A 12827-nucleotide genomic window follows, 5' to 3' on the forward strand; every position below is an offset into this window, starting at 1 on the left:
GTAAGTTTTGAAGGCTTGGTACTTTGACCCAGTTTTGTATTATACTGAACATCTATCTAACAAGATATTTCCTTCTGGCAGAGCGGTTGTGGAGAAGTATTTGCTGGAAAAGTCTCGACTAGTATCTCGGGAGAAGAATGAAAGGTAGGGGACACTATAATGACAATTAAGTTATAGTTGGGCTCTTCTTAGCATTTATAGGCAGAAGTCTGGCATGTTACTCCTTAATCTGGTCACTTGACTTGTATAGTGCTCACTCCACTCACCTTTTCGTAAGGTGCTTCAATTAATCCTCAAAGAATGATTCAGTAGCGCTGTACCCTCAACATTTTGCCTGCTATGGCCTGAATTTCACTCTTTATGATTTGTGATTTCCTCTATGAAGCTGTAACTGATGTGTTTTTTTTTTTGTTACAGGTTTGGGGTTTAGTGTGGGTCTTAAAAGGAATGAAATCATCATAGACTTTGTTCATATATACTTACTGATATTTTCTGTTCACTAATTGTAAAACAGATAATGCATAAAATCAATACTGACCAAAGAACTAACTAAGTAAAATTTAATGGACAAGTAAAATTGAAATTTCAAATCTTACAAACTACTGATACTTACATTTTTCCCCACTTTAAAAGCTGCATTTGTGATATCAATCTGTTATTTCAGACTTTTTGCAAAAGAAGTGTTTGTGGTGTTTTCAAGGTATTATCTCATAACCTATTGTTTATATATTTGCTATAGTTCCTGTACCTATCCAGAAGTACATGAAATGCAGGCCTGATAACTTTAAGTGTAATAATTAGGCCATCCTTCACTGAAGCTGCATTACAATCGCTTCCATGCTATTCTTCTTGCTTTTGGTAATTTTAGTTGTCATACTTATGGACACTACATTGCCCTCAAAAACCCAAGAAGCACCACAAATGTAATGTTTTGTAATTCCATTTTAGTTCTGAAATAAGCTGTTTTAGCATCCCCACAACTGCATGTTTCTCTTTTTGCACTGCCATTAGCACACAAGTTATATCATTAGTGTGGCTTGCCATCTGCTTCAAAGCAGCATTCTGATTTGAGCTACATAAAAGTCTGGCCAGTGTGGAAGTTCTTAAACACTGACAAATAAATCATATTTTGTAATGAACATATAGTACAGTTCATTTTGTCACCATTGCAGAAAAGCTTCATGTTTAGAGGTAGCCACCTGTTTTGAAATGTGCCTGGAGTTTTACTTTCTACAAGTAAAGCACTACTACTGTCTGTATGGAGTTTCCTAGTTCACACCATGGGTTTTGTCCCATGTATTGTTAATGTTTGTCCCATGTTAATTGTCATTGCCTGTATAGAGTGTCCACTTAAACAGCGTGTTTGTGTGTGTTTTCCTCCCATATCCCAAAGACATGCAGGTATGTTTAATTCTCAGCTCTAAGTTATTCCTATATGAGTAAGTGTGAGAGTGTGCTTGAGTGGCATTCTCTTCAGTGTTGGGTCCTGCCATGTGCCCACTTCTTCTGGGTTAGGTTCTAGCTTTCTCTTAACCCAGAACTGATTGCATGTTAGAAAATGGAAGGACAGATGTGCAAGCATGATCTGTTGCTATAACGGACTAAACGTTACATTAAATAATCAATAATAATTTTTTTTATATATATACTCCCCCTTAAAACATGATGATTCCTTCACTGTATTCAACATATTGTGCAGTGTTTTTGAGTAACTATGCATGCTTTTACCTCTTCCCTGTTTCCATTCTGTTGAAATGTGCTTTTTTTCACAGTGAAAACTGTGAGCCATCTTTAAATCTGTCGAGAGATCTTCCTATTTGCAAAATTCTTATTGTCACAACACCTTCACACCTCCTAAATCCTTTCAGTCACCAATCTTCTGAACATACAAAATTCCCTCACTATTCAAATATAGATGGTATAACAATGGTTTTTGTCTTTTTAGAAAATACTTTGCATGTTCTATAGTTTCTTCCACATTTCTGTTTTAGCATTGACAGTTTAAATAACTTTCCAAAGGCCAGCTAGTTAGTCATTGCTGAGCTTTGAATCCATTACTTATTGGGTTTTTTTCTGTTTTTTTTTTTAAACATCTTAACGCTTAAGCTAGTGGTTTATGTCAAATCTCATCTGTTATGTCTTGGTTTGGTTTGATTTCCTGTCTTTCTGTTATTATACTATTCTAAATTGCTGAAACTGAGTAAGATGTGATTTCCAGCCACTTGCCAGACCATTAAGCTGAAACTGAAAAGCTTTGTTGGGAACGGAAATGCACTGTACTTGTTGCTATTTATTTAGCCATTGGTCTGTCATCCGTGAGAAATTAAACCTGTCATGTCCCTTCTCTGGGTGTTTGTCGGGAGCCATGCCAGAAATTGAATAAGGTTTAGATAGTACAGTACGAACAGTGCAAACTGATTGTTCCCTGTGCACTTCTCAGGAATTACCATGTGTTTTACTACCTGCTGCTTGGAGCTTCAGAAGAGGAGCACATGGAGTTTAAGCTGCTCCGGCCTGAAGACTACTTCTACCTCAGACAGGTGAGTGGTACCATGTTAACCATGCCAGGCATTTGACCATGCCCCCCTTCTCTCTTCCTTATTATCAGGTTTTTATGATGTTGTCCCTTTTTTCCTGACCAGACAGTAGGTGCCATGATGCATTAGGTATCAGCCCAATTAATTTAGAGTCAACTGATTGAACATAGCCAGGCTCAAATGCAGCCATGCCAAATGCAGGAAATTGTATATACTTTTATATGGCACATTGTTGAATTAGTGGGCACTCATAGTTTAATAGATTTTATTATACTTTAAAACTTATGGTTGTTAATTGTGCATAAGGTACTTGACATTAGCTGAAGATGATACACTTCACGATAAATTATGAAACTTACACAAATTTCATTTGTCCAGTCCATGTGCATTGATGTTAAAAAAGCAAAATTGAAATATTATGAAATTTGTTACATGTTATTTAAAGATCGCTGTACATATGCTCTACATATCCCTCTCTTTGCTCCTGTGGCGTGTACAGTCCATACTGTTGGGCAGTGATCTGGGCATGGCAAATCCTTTGAATGAAAGTATATGGTGCTTGTGAAGCATAATGCCATCCAATTCATTGGCATGAAGTGCCTCATGGCAGTGTACCACATTTTAGGATGATTCTTTTTCTGTTTTACTTGGTTCTGAATATCTGAAACCTTGTCCACCTTATTAACCTTCAATCAACTGAGGTTTTGTTAGGTAGCTATTTTTTGTCTAGCCTCTGCATTTACAGTAGGACTAAAGCTCGAGTGCTTTCCTTTTAAAAAGCCTGAAGAGACGGAAAGAACTCTGTATTTTCCTACTGTTTATAATTTTTTTTTTAAATCTTAAAATCCTTGGCTAAAGGGGTTTACTTAGTAGGCAAGTAATAACAATTATTTACTTGACTGTTATAATGAGCACTTGTCAGAGTAGGAAGTACATGCTTCTCTTTGTTCCGTTTGATTAGGTCAGATTGTAAACATGGAGGATTTAAAGTTCACCTTTTCATTGAGGCATGAATCAGCCTCCTAGCTGCACCGTACTTTTTAATGATGTTTAAAAATATGCTATTACTTTTTTGAAGTTGAGAGGTTAGTTGGAGCTGAATCACAACAAATCTCCACAGGGCAAACTCCATTTAAAAAAGAAAAGGCCAGTTGCATATTGTTGGGCAGAAAGCTATCAAATGAGAAATAAAAATTTGTTTTCCTAGAAATCAAATGTGAATCCAAACATATCAGATGATCATCCAAGAAGATAATACAGTGTTGCATAGAGGCATCAGGAGTAACTCAAGATTGAGTGGAGAAATTACATATGTTCCATTTAATTTTGAGTGTTCAAGGTGTAAGAATTATTCAGATATACAGGTATTAGTAACCAAATGCAGCCCTGTGGTAGCCATGTCTGTCCGTGTGCATGAAACAACTTGCCTCCCATGAAAAGTTCTGGGACAGTTCCTTTACCCTAAACACGGCACCCCATAATCACAAGAAACATTATGTGCAACTTAAAGTAGTTAGTTTACTGATTCAGTTTTAACTTGAGATCAATTAATTTTAAATTGTGTATTTTTTTCTTGTACTCAGTTAACAACCACTACTAATGGCAAAACAATTAAATACCAGTATTCTTGCCCACTGAAGTAAGTAAATCTCACTGCTATACATACAATTTTTAAAAATTGTATATATTCAATACAGTAGTAACGATCTTATTAGTTTACTAAACACAACATAAGACAAGTACCATCCCTTATTCTATTAGAATGCAGGGGAAGGTCTCGTCATCTTTTAACAGCCTGGTTTCTGACTTTGCCTCAACCCACACTTATGTAGAAGTGTGTGAAGAATGGCTTAAAGATACTTTATGCTACAGTGGCTAAACATGTACCTAGTATTTTGTCTACACTAAAAACAATCACATGGCTGCATTATTAAAAGATTATAATGATCCAATACTGTATTTCTCTGAAACTCGTATTCATTGGCAAAGCGCCAGCAATGATCCACAATATATTATGTTTGGATGTAGGCAAACATTTTACCGTGAAATTTCTGTTGTCACTGTTACAAAAATAATAAAATTGTAACGACAAATGACTTGAAATGACGAACATTTAAAAATGTTAAACCAGGTAACGAAAGTTGGGTTGAAATTTGGAAAGCTTATGAAATTGTTATAATTCTTTCTCTGTGACCTTATTCCTATAAACTGAAGGTTGAAATAGCATATCCGTTACCTGGTAAATGCTCAAAGATGAGTTCTGTCATTAAATTTCATCGACTTTGGGAATAAGAAATTGATTACTGCTATCAGTAGTCGCACTGAATGATTTTTATATAAATCCTGTAAATGTCCTATAAATCAAACCACATTTTTAACTACAGCAAACTGTTGATGCATATGTGATCAAATGTTTTGTGATATCTCTAGGCTGGGGTACGTAACCTTTTTGTGGTGTTGTACCATATGCAGGAATTGAAATATTTTGAAGTACCACCATTTTTTTTACTCTTAAATTAAGTACTTCTCTTTTACTAGTCACAAATAAAAGTGGTATCTCTAACTCCCACCACTTTCCCAAATATTGCGTTTGAAGATAGCAAGGGAATACTGATAGGTTTTTGTGTGGTTATTTGTCTTTAGGTTTTTCTCATGTACGTCAAATACTTTTCTAATAAGTGTTTTAATGTAAAAACAGTAGTATGGCTTGAGGAATAAAAATTTGTTTAAAATTCCCATAATTTTAATACACACAAATATTCAATTACATGTGCATTCAGATGTAGAAGAGAAGAATTAGAAAAAGTAACAAACGCTACATATAAATTAATGTGATAAAAAGGGAAAATGACTCCTTTTGAAGGCTGATTCTGCTTGATGGCACTAAGTCTCATTTTGTTTTATAGTCTTTATTGTCAATGTTGGGATCCAGTTTTAAGCACAGTTCTACTCCTGCATTCAGCATATTCCTGTATTTATTTTTTATGGAATGACTAAGGTAACTGAATACTGGTGACTATATTCAAAATATACTTCCTTGCTGTTTTTTTAATATTAGTAACACTAACATGAAATGTTAGATATGTGTATTTATTATTAATATTCATTGCCCTTTTATATTCCTTTGTTTTAGTCTGCCAATTTCTAAAACTGTTCTAAACATAACGTACCAACAAGCTCACTTAAAACTAAAAATATTGTAACAGTGGCGTACTAAATCTGAGTTCAAGACAGAGAATCGCATTGTTTGAACTGCTCAACTGGGTGGAGCGGTCAGAAAGATAGTACTTGCCTAGTAAAACACTCTCTTAAGCAAAAATCCATCCGTCTTGGCACGTGGTTCCAGGGCAGTTTAGATCTTGGCATGGACTGGCTCAAAGAGCTAGAGAGTGAGTGGGAGCTGTTACCTCAGACCCAATGTGTGCAAAATGAGACTTTGAAATGGTGCAGGTGGATGAAAAGAAGAGGTAAATGTGGCCAACTGGAAAAAACTCTAGTAGCAGGACCACCCTGAGTCAGAGTAGTAGATTCAAATGACAACACTGAAACCAAGGGTTCTATGTGATACAATATAAAGAAAATCTTTAAAATTAGGTTTGAATTATTTATGAACACAGCATTCAGCCCACAGACTAAAAACCACCGTGCTATTCCACACCAGATGCAAGTCAGTAATTCTTTTTGAGAACAGTCAGGCGTACTTCTTTCCAGACTTTCTTGTGGCAGCCCTTATGAAGAGGGCTGTGTATAAGCATATTTAATAGTGACTGTGTGCTGCAGGCATAAGGTATTATCACCTTATAACTGAAGGCTATGCCCACATATGCAACCTGAAGAAGCAGAAAAAATTTAAAGAAGTTAATTCTTTTTCATTCTTGATATATTTCAAATGTGAATACGGTCTAGTAATGGAGTTGAATAGGAAATGCAAATAAACACGCTAAAGTAAGCATTGGTCGCTAATCTATTACCAAAGAAATGTAAATGATCTAGACAATGGCACTTCTAATGCCGTGCAAATTTTCAATTAATATAATGGTCAATATTAGTAATTGGCTTCTTATATGTCCTATTAACTCCCTTGATTGTAATTGTTTCCTCTTTTTATCTATTTTCCATAAATTCCATAAATTTATGCTGTTCTGTGAGTTGTTTGTTTAATTAATAGGTATTGTCTTTTTCTAATTTAAGTTTGAAGAGTGTAGTATTTAATTTAAATATTTGTAAATGAACATTTTAGTTTAACTTTTAAATAGCAAGACCTTATTTGGTTCTGTTGTTTTTGGTGTAGTATTAGTTTACGTATTCCTAGGTCTCTTGTATTTTTCTATCTGTATTTATATCCTTTTACTGCCTTAGTAAGGAGTATTGATGATAATTAGTGTATAATATTACATTCATAAACTTCTAAGTCGTTGTTGGAGTGAAACTCAGTGTTGTGTGTTTGGTGTGCTTCCTGGCATGCTGGAAAACAGAGACCTTGAAATGTCAGATCTTAACCTCCATTGGGATGGCAGGTTTGGAGATGGTGAGGGATGGGTCTGAAGTGTAGACTATTGTTTTTAATTAATTTTATGTAATCTTGAACTGTGTGCTTTCGATTGAATTGATTTTTTTCCCTCTTTTTTTTTTTTTTTAATTTTCTAAAGTTAAAAGGTAAACATTCTTAATTAGGAAAGAGGTACATTTTTAATTTTTATATTTAGATCCCATGGCTGAATTAAATATTACATTTTCATATGCACTTAGCTCGCCTATGCTGGCTATTAATGCTAGAATAAAAATAACAGTTTCTATAGGGATGTTTGTTGGTCCCTTGTTTGTGCTGCGATATTTTGAGTTTGGGGTGGGCATCAACATAGCCCCTCATTCATGCTTTAGAGGTACAATAAATTTAAAATGCTGAATACATTTATGTCTAATTTCTAGCACATTAGAAAAGGAACAGTTGGAATGTAAATTGAATTATTCTCTTATTCTGTTTAGACATGTTAGCGATATGTAGTAAAACAAACATGATATTTAAATGCAACTCTTTCAGGGAAATGCTACATATGTAACAGAAAGGTCACTTCAGAAAATAAGATTACATAGTTTACTGTCAAATGAAAGTAGTCAGTAGGATGTGTAGAAAATCTAAGCTGAATTTTTTTTTTTTTTTTTAATTTATCAATTCTGTTGCAAGAAGTAATGCATTTTAAAGCCATAAACCAGAACATTTGTAATGTAAATTGGAACTCTATAGTTTAGCAGATTTTGCAGCTGAAAAGCCAGTGTGGAGCTCAAAAGATCATAGTGGTGGAAGTCTGGTATTGGAGCTTGTGTGAGAAATATAGTATGAGTAGTACCACAAGCAGAAACAGCAAGTCACCGCCCTGTAATCATAGGGTGTACAATACTTAAGGCTTATTGCTTACCACTTTATATTTTGTCAAGTAATTCTTAAATTTAAGCTTCTCTATTTAGTATTTTTGGAAGACAATATGCTTTCTAAATATAGTATCAAAATAAGTTTAATTTTTAAACCATGCAGTAGTTAATGTAACAGGACACGCACACACACACAAACACATGCACACTCCACTCAAACAGTGAAAATGAAACTATCTTCAGTCACTTGATTTGATTGTTGATTGAGGAAGTAAATCTGCCTAGCTTTCCATTTTGAAAATTTTATAGAAATCTCCCCTGATTCTGTATCATTTAAATTGAAGGAGAATCTCCCCTTTATCAACCACTCCCATCATATAGTCAGAATTCCTTTAGAATTACTTTTACAAAAGATAAAAACGGCTTCTAACATTGCAAGAATTTTGTTTTGGTTTTTTTTTGTCTTGCTGCTTTACTCTTTTTTATTTTATTTATTATTTTACTCTATTTTAAACTGAAGCCCCTTTCACGGTTGATTCCTACCTGCTGCAAGGGTGGTCTGTAACTCTGCCATCCATGAATTGGATCAAGTGGTTTTGAAAAATGTGTTAATGTATCAGACAATATATTTTTGTATCCTACCTGTAATGAAATAGACAGCTTTATTTTTCTGAAATGTATAATTTATAAAACATTGCATTTTTAGTCTTGTAATCATTGATCTTTGTGTGCCTATCTGTCAGTCTGACAAAAATAGTACTTTTGCAGTTTGTTTAGAGACTGTGAATTCCATTTACATTAGGGTTTCTTAATTGTCAATACTTTTTGTAAAACATGCTGCCAGTGAGACCTGTGCACACTTGTGAACTGTAACACAACCAAAACTAACACATGTGGTTCCTCAGTTTTCTTCTAAGATGACCACAAAATATTCATGTTTATATCACCAATTACAGATATTTTTGTGGTGCTCAGATGACCCAAATAATAATTGTGGCTGTGTGAATGAGTGTACCCTTTGATTAAGTAGTGTCTTATCTACAGTACTAATGAGATTTTATTTTTTTTTGTGCTTTGCTAATGCTTTCCATAAGCAGTAAACTGGTGAATCATGAGTTAGTTTTTATATTCTGCTTTTGGTTAGTCATCAGTAAAAGTGGTGATGAAAGTCATTCTGCCAGCCCCTTGCCAAAGAAGCTAAGCTGCCTGATGTGTTTTGCCTTTCTCATTACAGTTTTGTTAGGAGTAACCTTTATAGCCGGCATTTGTACAGGTGGACAGAGTGGAGTAAGGCGTCTCTTCAACATTTTGCTTCAAAAGTTAAAATACAACATGGAAACCATACTTGATTGAAGAAATAAACAGGGTGTTCAATAAACAGGCGGTACAACACCCTAGTACTACAAACTTGAATGTAGTTAGTGATTGCATTGTAATGATCTTTGTTTGGCTTATCATTATACTATGTAAGTGCTTTACAAAGAATAGAAAATAAGTACGCAGTTTATTCCTAATGCCAGATGAACACTCACAGTTTAACAAAGTGCTATGCAGTTTCAAATCTAGGAGAGCAAAGTGTTAGAAAGACCTAAAGGAAACCAAAACATTCAAGGGTGTGCTGTCATATTTGTCCTACTATTTGTCCAAGAGACTTTGCGTCATTCTACTTCTCTTCATATAGTATAATCTCCACATGCACTATAGCAGAGGATGTGAATCCAGCCCATGTTGCAATGAAACTCTGCAAAAAAAAAAAAAAGCCCAATACAAAAGGCAGATGAGGATTTGGAACAACATAGAATTTTGCTTTATTTTTGGTGGCTATTATGTAACTTTGATCAGTGAGAACCAGTGTTCATTGTACATGAAAAATTGTTTGTATCCTGAAAATTATATTGAAACATATATATAATCCCCATACTTTTCAAAATATTCCCAAAAAAATGCATATTTTATCCACTTTTTCAGACTTATTTATTGATCTACAGTTACAATCGGAAATATTCAACACCCTCACTTCAAAACACATTATAACAAAATGAGTCAAGGTTAAGTAAAATGTACAACAAAAAGCCTCATTAAACAACAAAATATTTATTGATACATATGCATTAATTCACTTAACTTTGAGTTCAAATGAAAAAGTCATTCTTTTCATAAATGTAAGTGTGCACTATTATTCAACCCACAATTTCAGTACATTGTGGGGAATCCTTTAGCCTTACTTTATAACTTCTCAGCTATAAAGTAAGTGCTGACTAGCTTCTTAAACCTCTCTATTAGAATTTTATCCCAATCTTCACATGCAAAAAGTCTTCAGCTCATTGATGTTTGATGACATCCGTGATTCAGCTGCCTTCTTTAAATCTCACCAAAGACTTTGTATGTGATTTATATCTGTGCACTGAGATGGCCACTCTTGAACATTTCAGAAAATATTTCTTAACCAAGCTTTGGTTGACTTGGAGGTGTGCTTGGGATCATTGTCTTGGTGGAGACACCATTGATCACCAAGATTCAATTTCCAAACAGATAATATCACATTCTTAAAAATGGCCTGATATTTCTGGGGATCCATGATGCCAGGTATGTGATCAGGATTTCCAGTTCTGCAGCAGAAAAACATTCCCCACATGATCAATGACCCACCTCTGTGCTTGACAGTAGGGATCATACTCTTCTAGTCATAAGCCTGGCCTCTTTCACTCCAGACAAACTTTGGTTCATGTGTCGAGACAGTTCTAGTTTAGTTTCATCAGTCCATAGAATTGTGTCTAAAAAGTCTACAGGCCTATCCAAATACCTCCTGGCATATTCTGATCAACCTGTGCTTTTTATTGTGGTCAAGAGTGCAATGTGTCTTGGAGTACAGCCATGAAGTTCTTTTTTGTTCAGTGTTTGTCTAATGGTTGCCACTGAAACGCTTGCCTGGCCTTCATCACCTCATCCTGATCCTCATAAGTGTTTTGCAGTAGCAGAGGGTGTTGTTTTTTTTTAGTTGTCCAGATTAAGTTGCTAAAGGCTCTTGAGAAAATTTTGTGCTTTCATCCATGGCCAGGCAGGTTTGCAGTCATACCATAAGTTTTAAATGTCCTTACAATTCTCCCATATATAGTCTGTGGCACTGTGCGAATTTTAAATAAATAGTTGCGCCTCAAAAAGTGTAGGCACCAATTGAGTGCAGGTGTGTGCAAGTGTGTTTTTCTCCATGGTTAATTGAGGTGCTGCACACACATGTAGAGGTGAGTGGATCAGAGAGGTATCTCAATGGTCCTGCGGAAGAAGCAGCTCATTGCACTTGTGCCCAATTAAAGAGGCAGTATAAGAGAAGCCTGCACAGTAAAGGGGAGATGGATGAAAGAGGAAATAAGAATAAAGGTTAAAGAATGGAGAGAAGCAGGCAGGAAGGCAGAGAGAGCCTGGTGCGAGCAAAGTGGAGTGAGAGAGATGACAGACAGCTGGTAGGACAGTCCCTTGGGGAGTGGGAGTCCAATGCTCAGGGCTGCTGTAGTGGATTGCTCCAGCTGAGCAACTCTGAGACCTGGAGCAATGCGGTGCTCGCTCCCATATAAGTCCAGGGAAGGCAGTGGGAGTCAGGGAGGCTTGGGTGAGGAGCCCTGTTGGAGCCACAGATAGCCACAGGGACTCGAGACATGGTTAGATGAGGTTCAGATGGGGTGCGCTACTGGGGGCCATGGGAGAAGTAGGGACGTGAACCTGAAGAAGATGGATGGCCATGCTTGTCAGGTGGGCATCTCCTCTGCTGTGGGACCTCGTGAGAAGTTAGCAGAAGAAGCATTAGTTTTAAAAGGGTTGTACCGGGGACTGAGTTTTAAAGGACAAATTACTGCCTGGGGATTTTAACCTTGATTTTAAAGGATTGTTTATTGAACTGGTTTTAGCCTCCCCTGAATACTTCATTTTTATTGGATTATTTATTTATGTATGGTTGACCTTTGGAGCACTGCACTATTTGGACACTGTTTATTTGATTTTAATAAAAGCACTTGTTCACTTTTGCACCTACCCCTTGTCTGAATGCATGTGTCCTCATCTGCCTGGCTGATTTCAGTTTCATGACTATTGACAGTGGTGGGTTCAAGAGGCTCCCTAATGTAACAGAAAAATGGAGCCACCCCACACTGTTACATCCCAGTAGTGTCTCTTAGAATGTTACAGTCTTGGTAAATATTATTAAACTTGGTTCCCTTCAGGTGCAATGACATAATTTCTTGTCTCAGCCAGCTTTTTGTGAATGCTCCTTAGTGTTAACCATGATTGCAACTTACCTTGAACACGTTCATGGGTAGGGTATAATTTTTCATCACAGTTGAAGCAAATTAAGGATCATTACATAGTTCCCAAAGGATTAATTATGTTTTAAGACCATTTTAGGCCACATAAACTACCAGAAGGTTTTTAAAAGAGCAGTATTTTATAGGGATTGAATAATTGTGACATGGTTATATTAACAATGTGCCCTGTTATTCAGGAATACTACTTCATACATTTTCATTGTTGATTTTACATATAACTCAACTGATGAAGATGTTGCATATCTTTACAATGTTTAGGGTATTTTTATTTCTGATTATAATTATGTCTGATTCTAGTCTTGCACCCAGTGTACCTCAGATAAGCATCGCTTCCCCATGATCCTATAGTGGAAAAAGTGGGTTCAGAAATTGGATATATAAACTTTGAGCCTGTGTGGTGTGGATTGTAGGGTGGGTGTCTATTCCAAACTTAAAAGAAAAACCTGAAGATCTAAAATTTTCAAAAAAGAAATACACAAAGTATTTATTAAGGAATATTAAACTCAATAGGAAACTGAAATGACAACAAAGGGGTGAAAGCGATAAAATACCTACTTTCCCATATGGACTGATTATTCATAAAACAAGTCCTTTCTTCTACATT

The 12827-nt window shown here is 35.7% G+C and overlaps 1 protein-coding gene across 8 annotated transcripts in view; it reads left to right on the forward strand.

The window, feature by feature from the left end:
* The window catches only part of LOC120537654 (unconventional myosin-IXb-like), a 96111-nt gene that overhangs the window by 41187 nt on the left and 42097 nt on the right, over positions 1–12827 (forward strand). For all 8 annotated transcript variants that reach the window (XM_039766748.1, XM_039766749.1, XM_039766752.1 and 5 more), the window contains exons 4-5: positions 82–144; positions 2441–2540. In XM_039766748.1, the coding sequence (XP_039622682.1) occupies positions 82–144; positions 2441–2540 (163 nt within the window). The remainder of the gene's footprint in view (positions 1–81; positions 145–2440; positions 2541–12827) is intronic.

This window comes from Polypterus senegalus, chromosome 10 (genome assembly GCF_016835505.1).
Source record: "Polypterus senegalus isolate Bchr_013 chromosome 10, ASM1683550v1, whole genome shotgun sequence".
NCBI lineage: Eukaryota > Metazoa > Chordata > Cladistia > Polypteriformes > Polypteridae > Polypterus > Polypterus senegalus.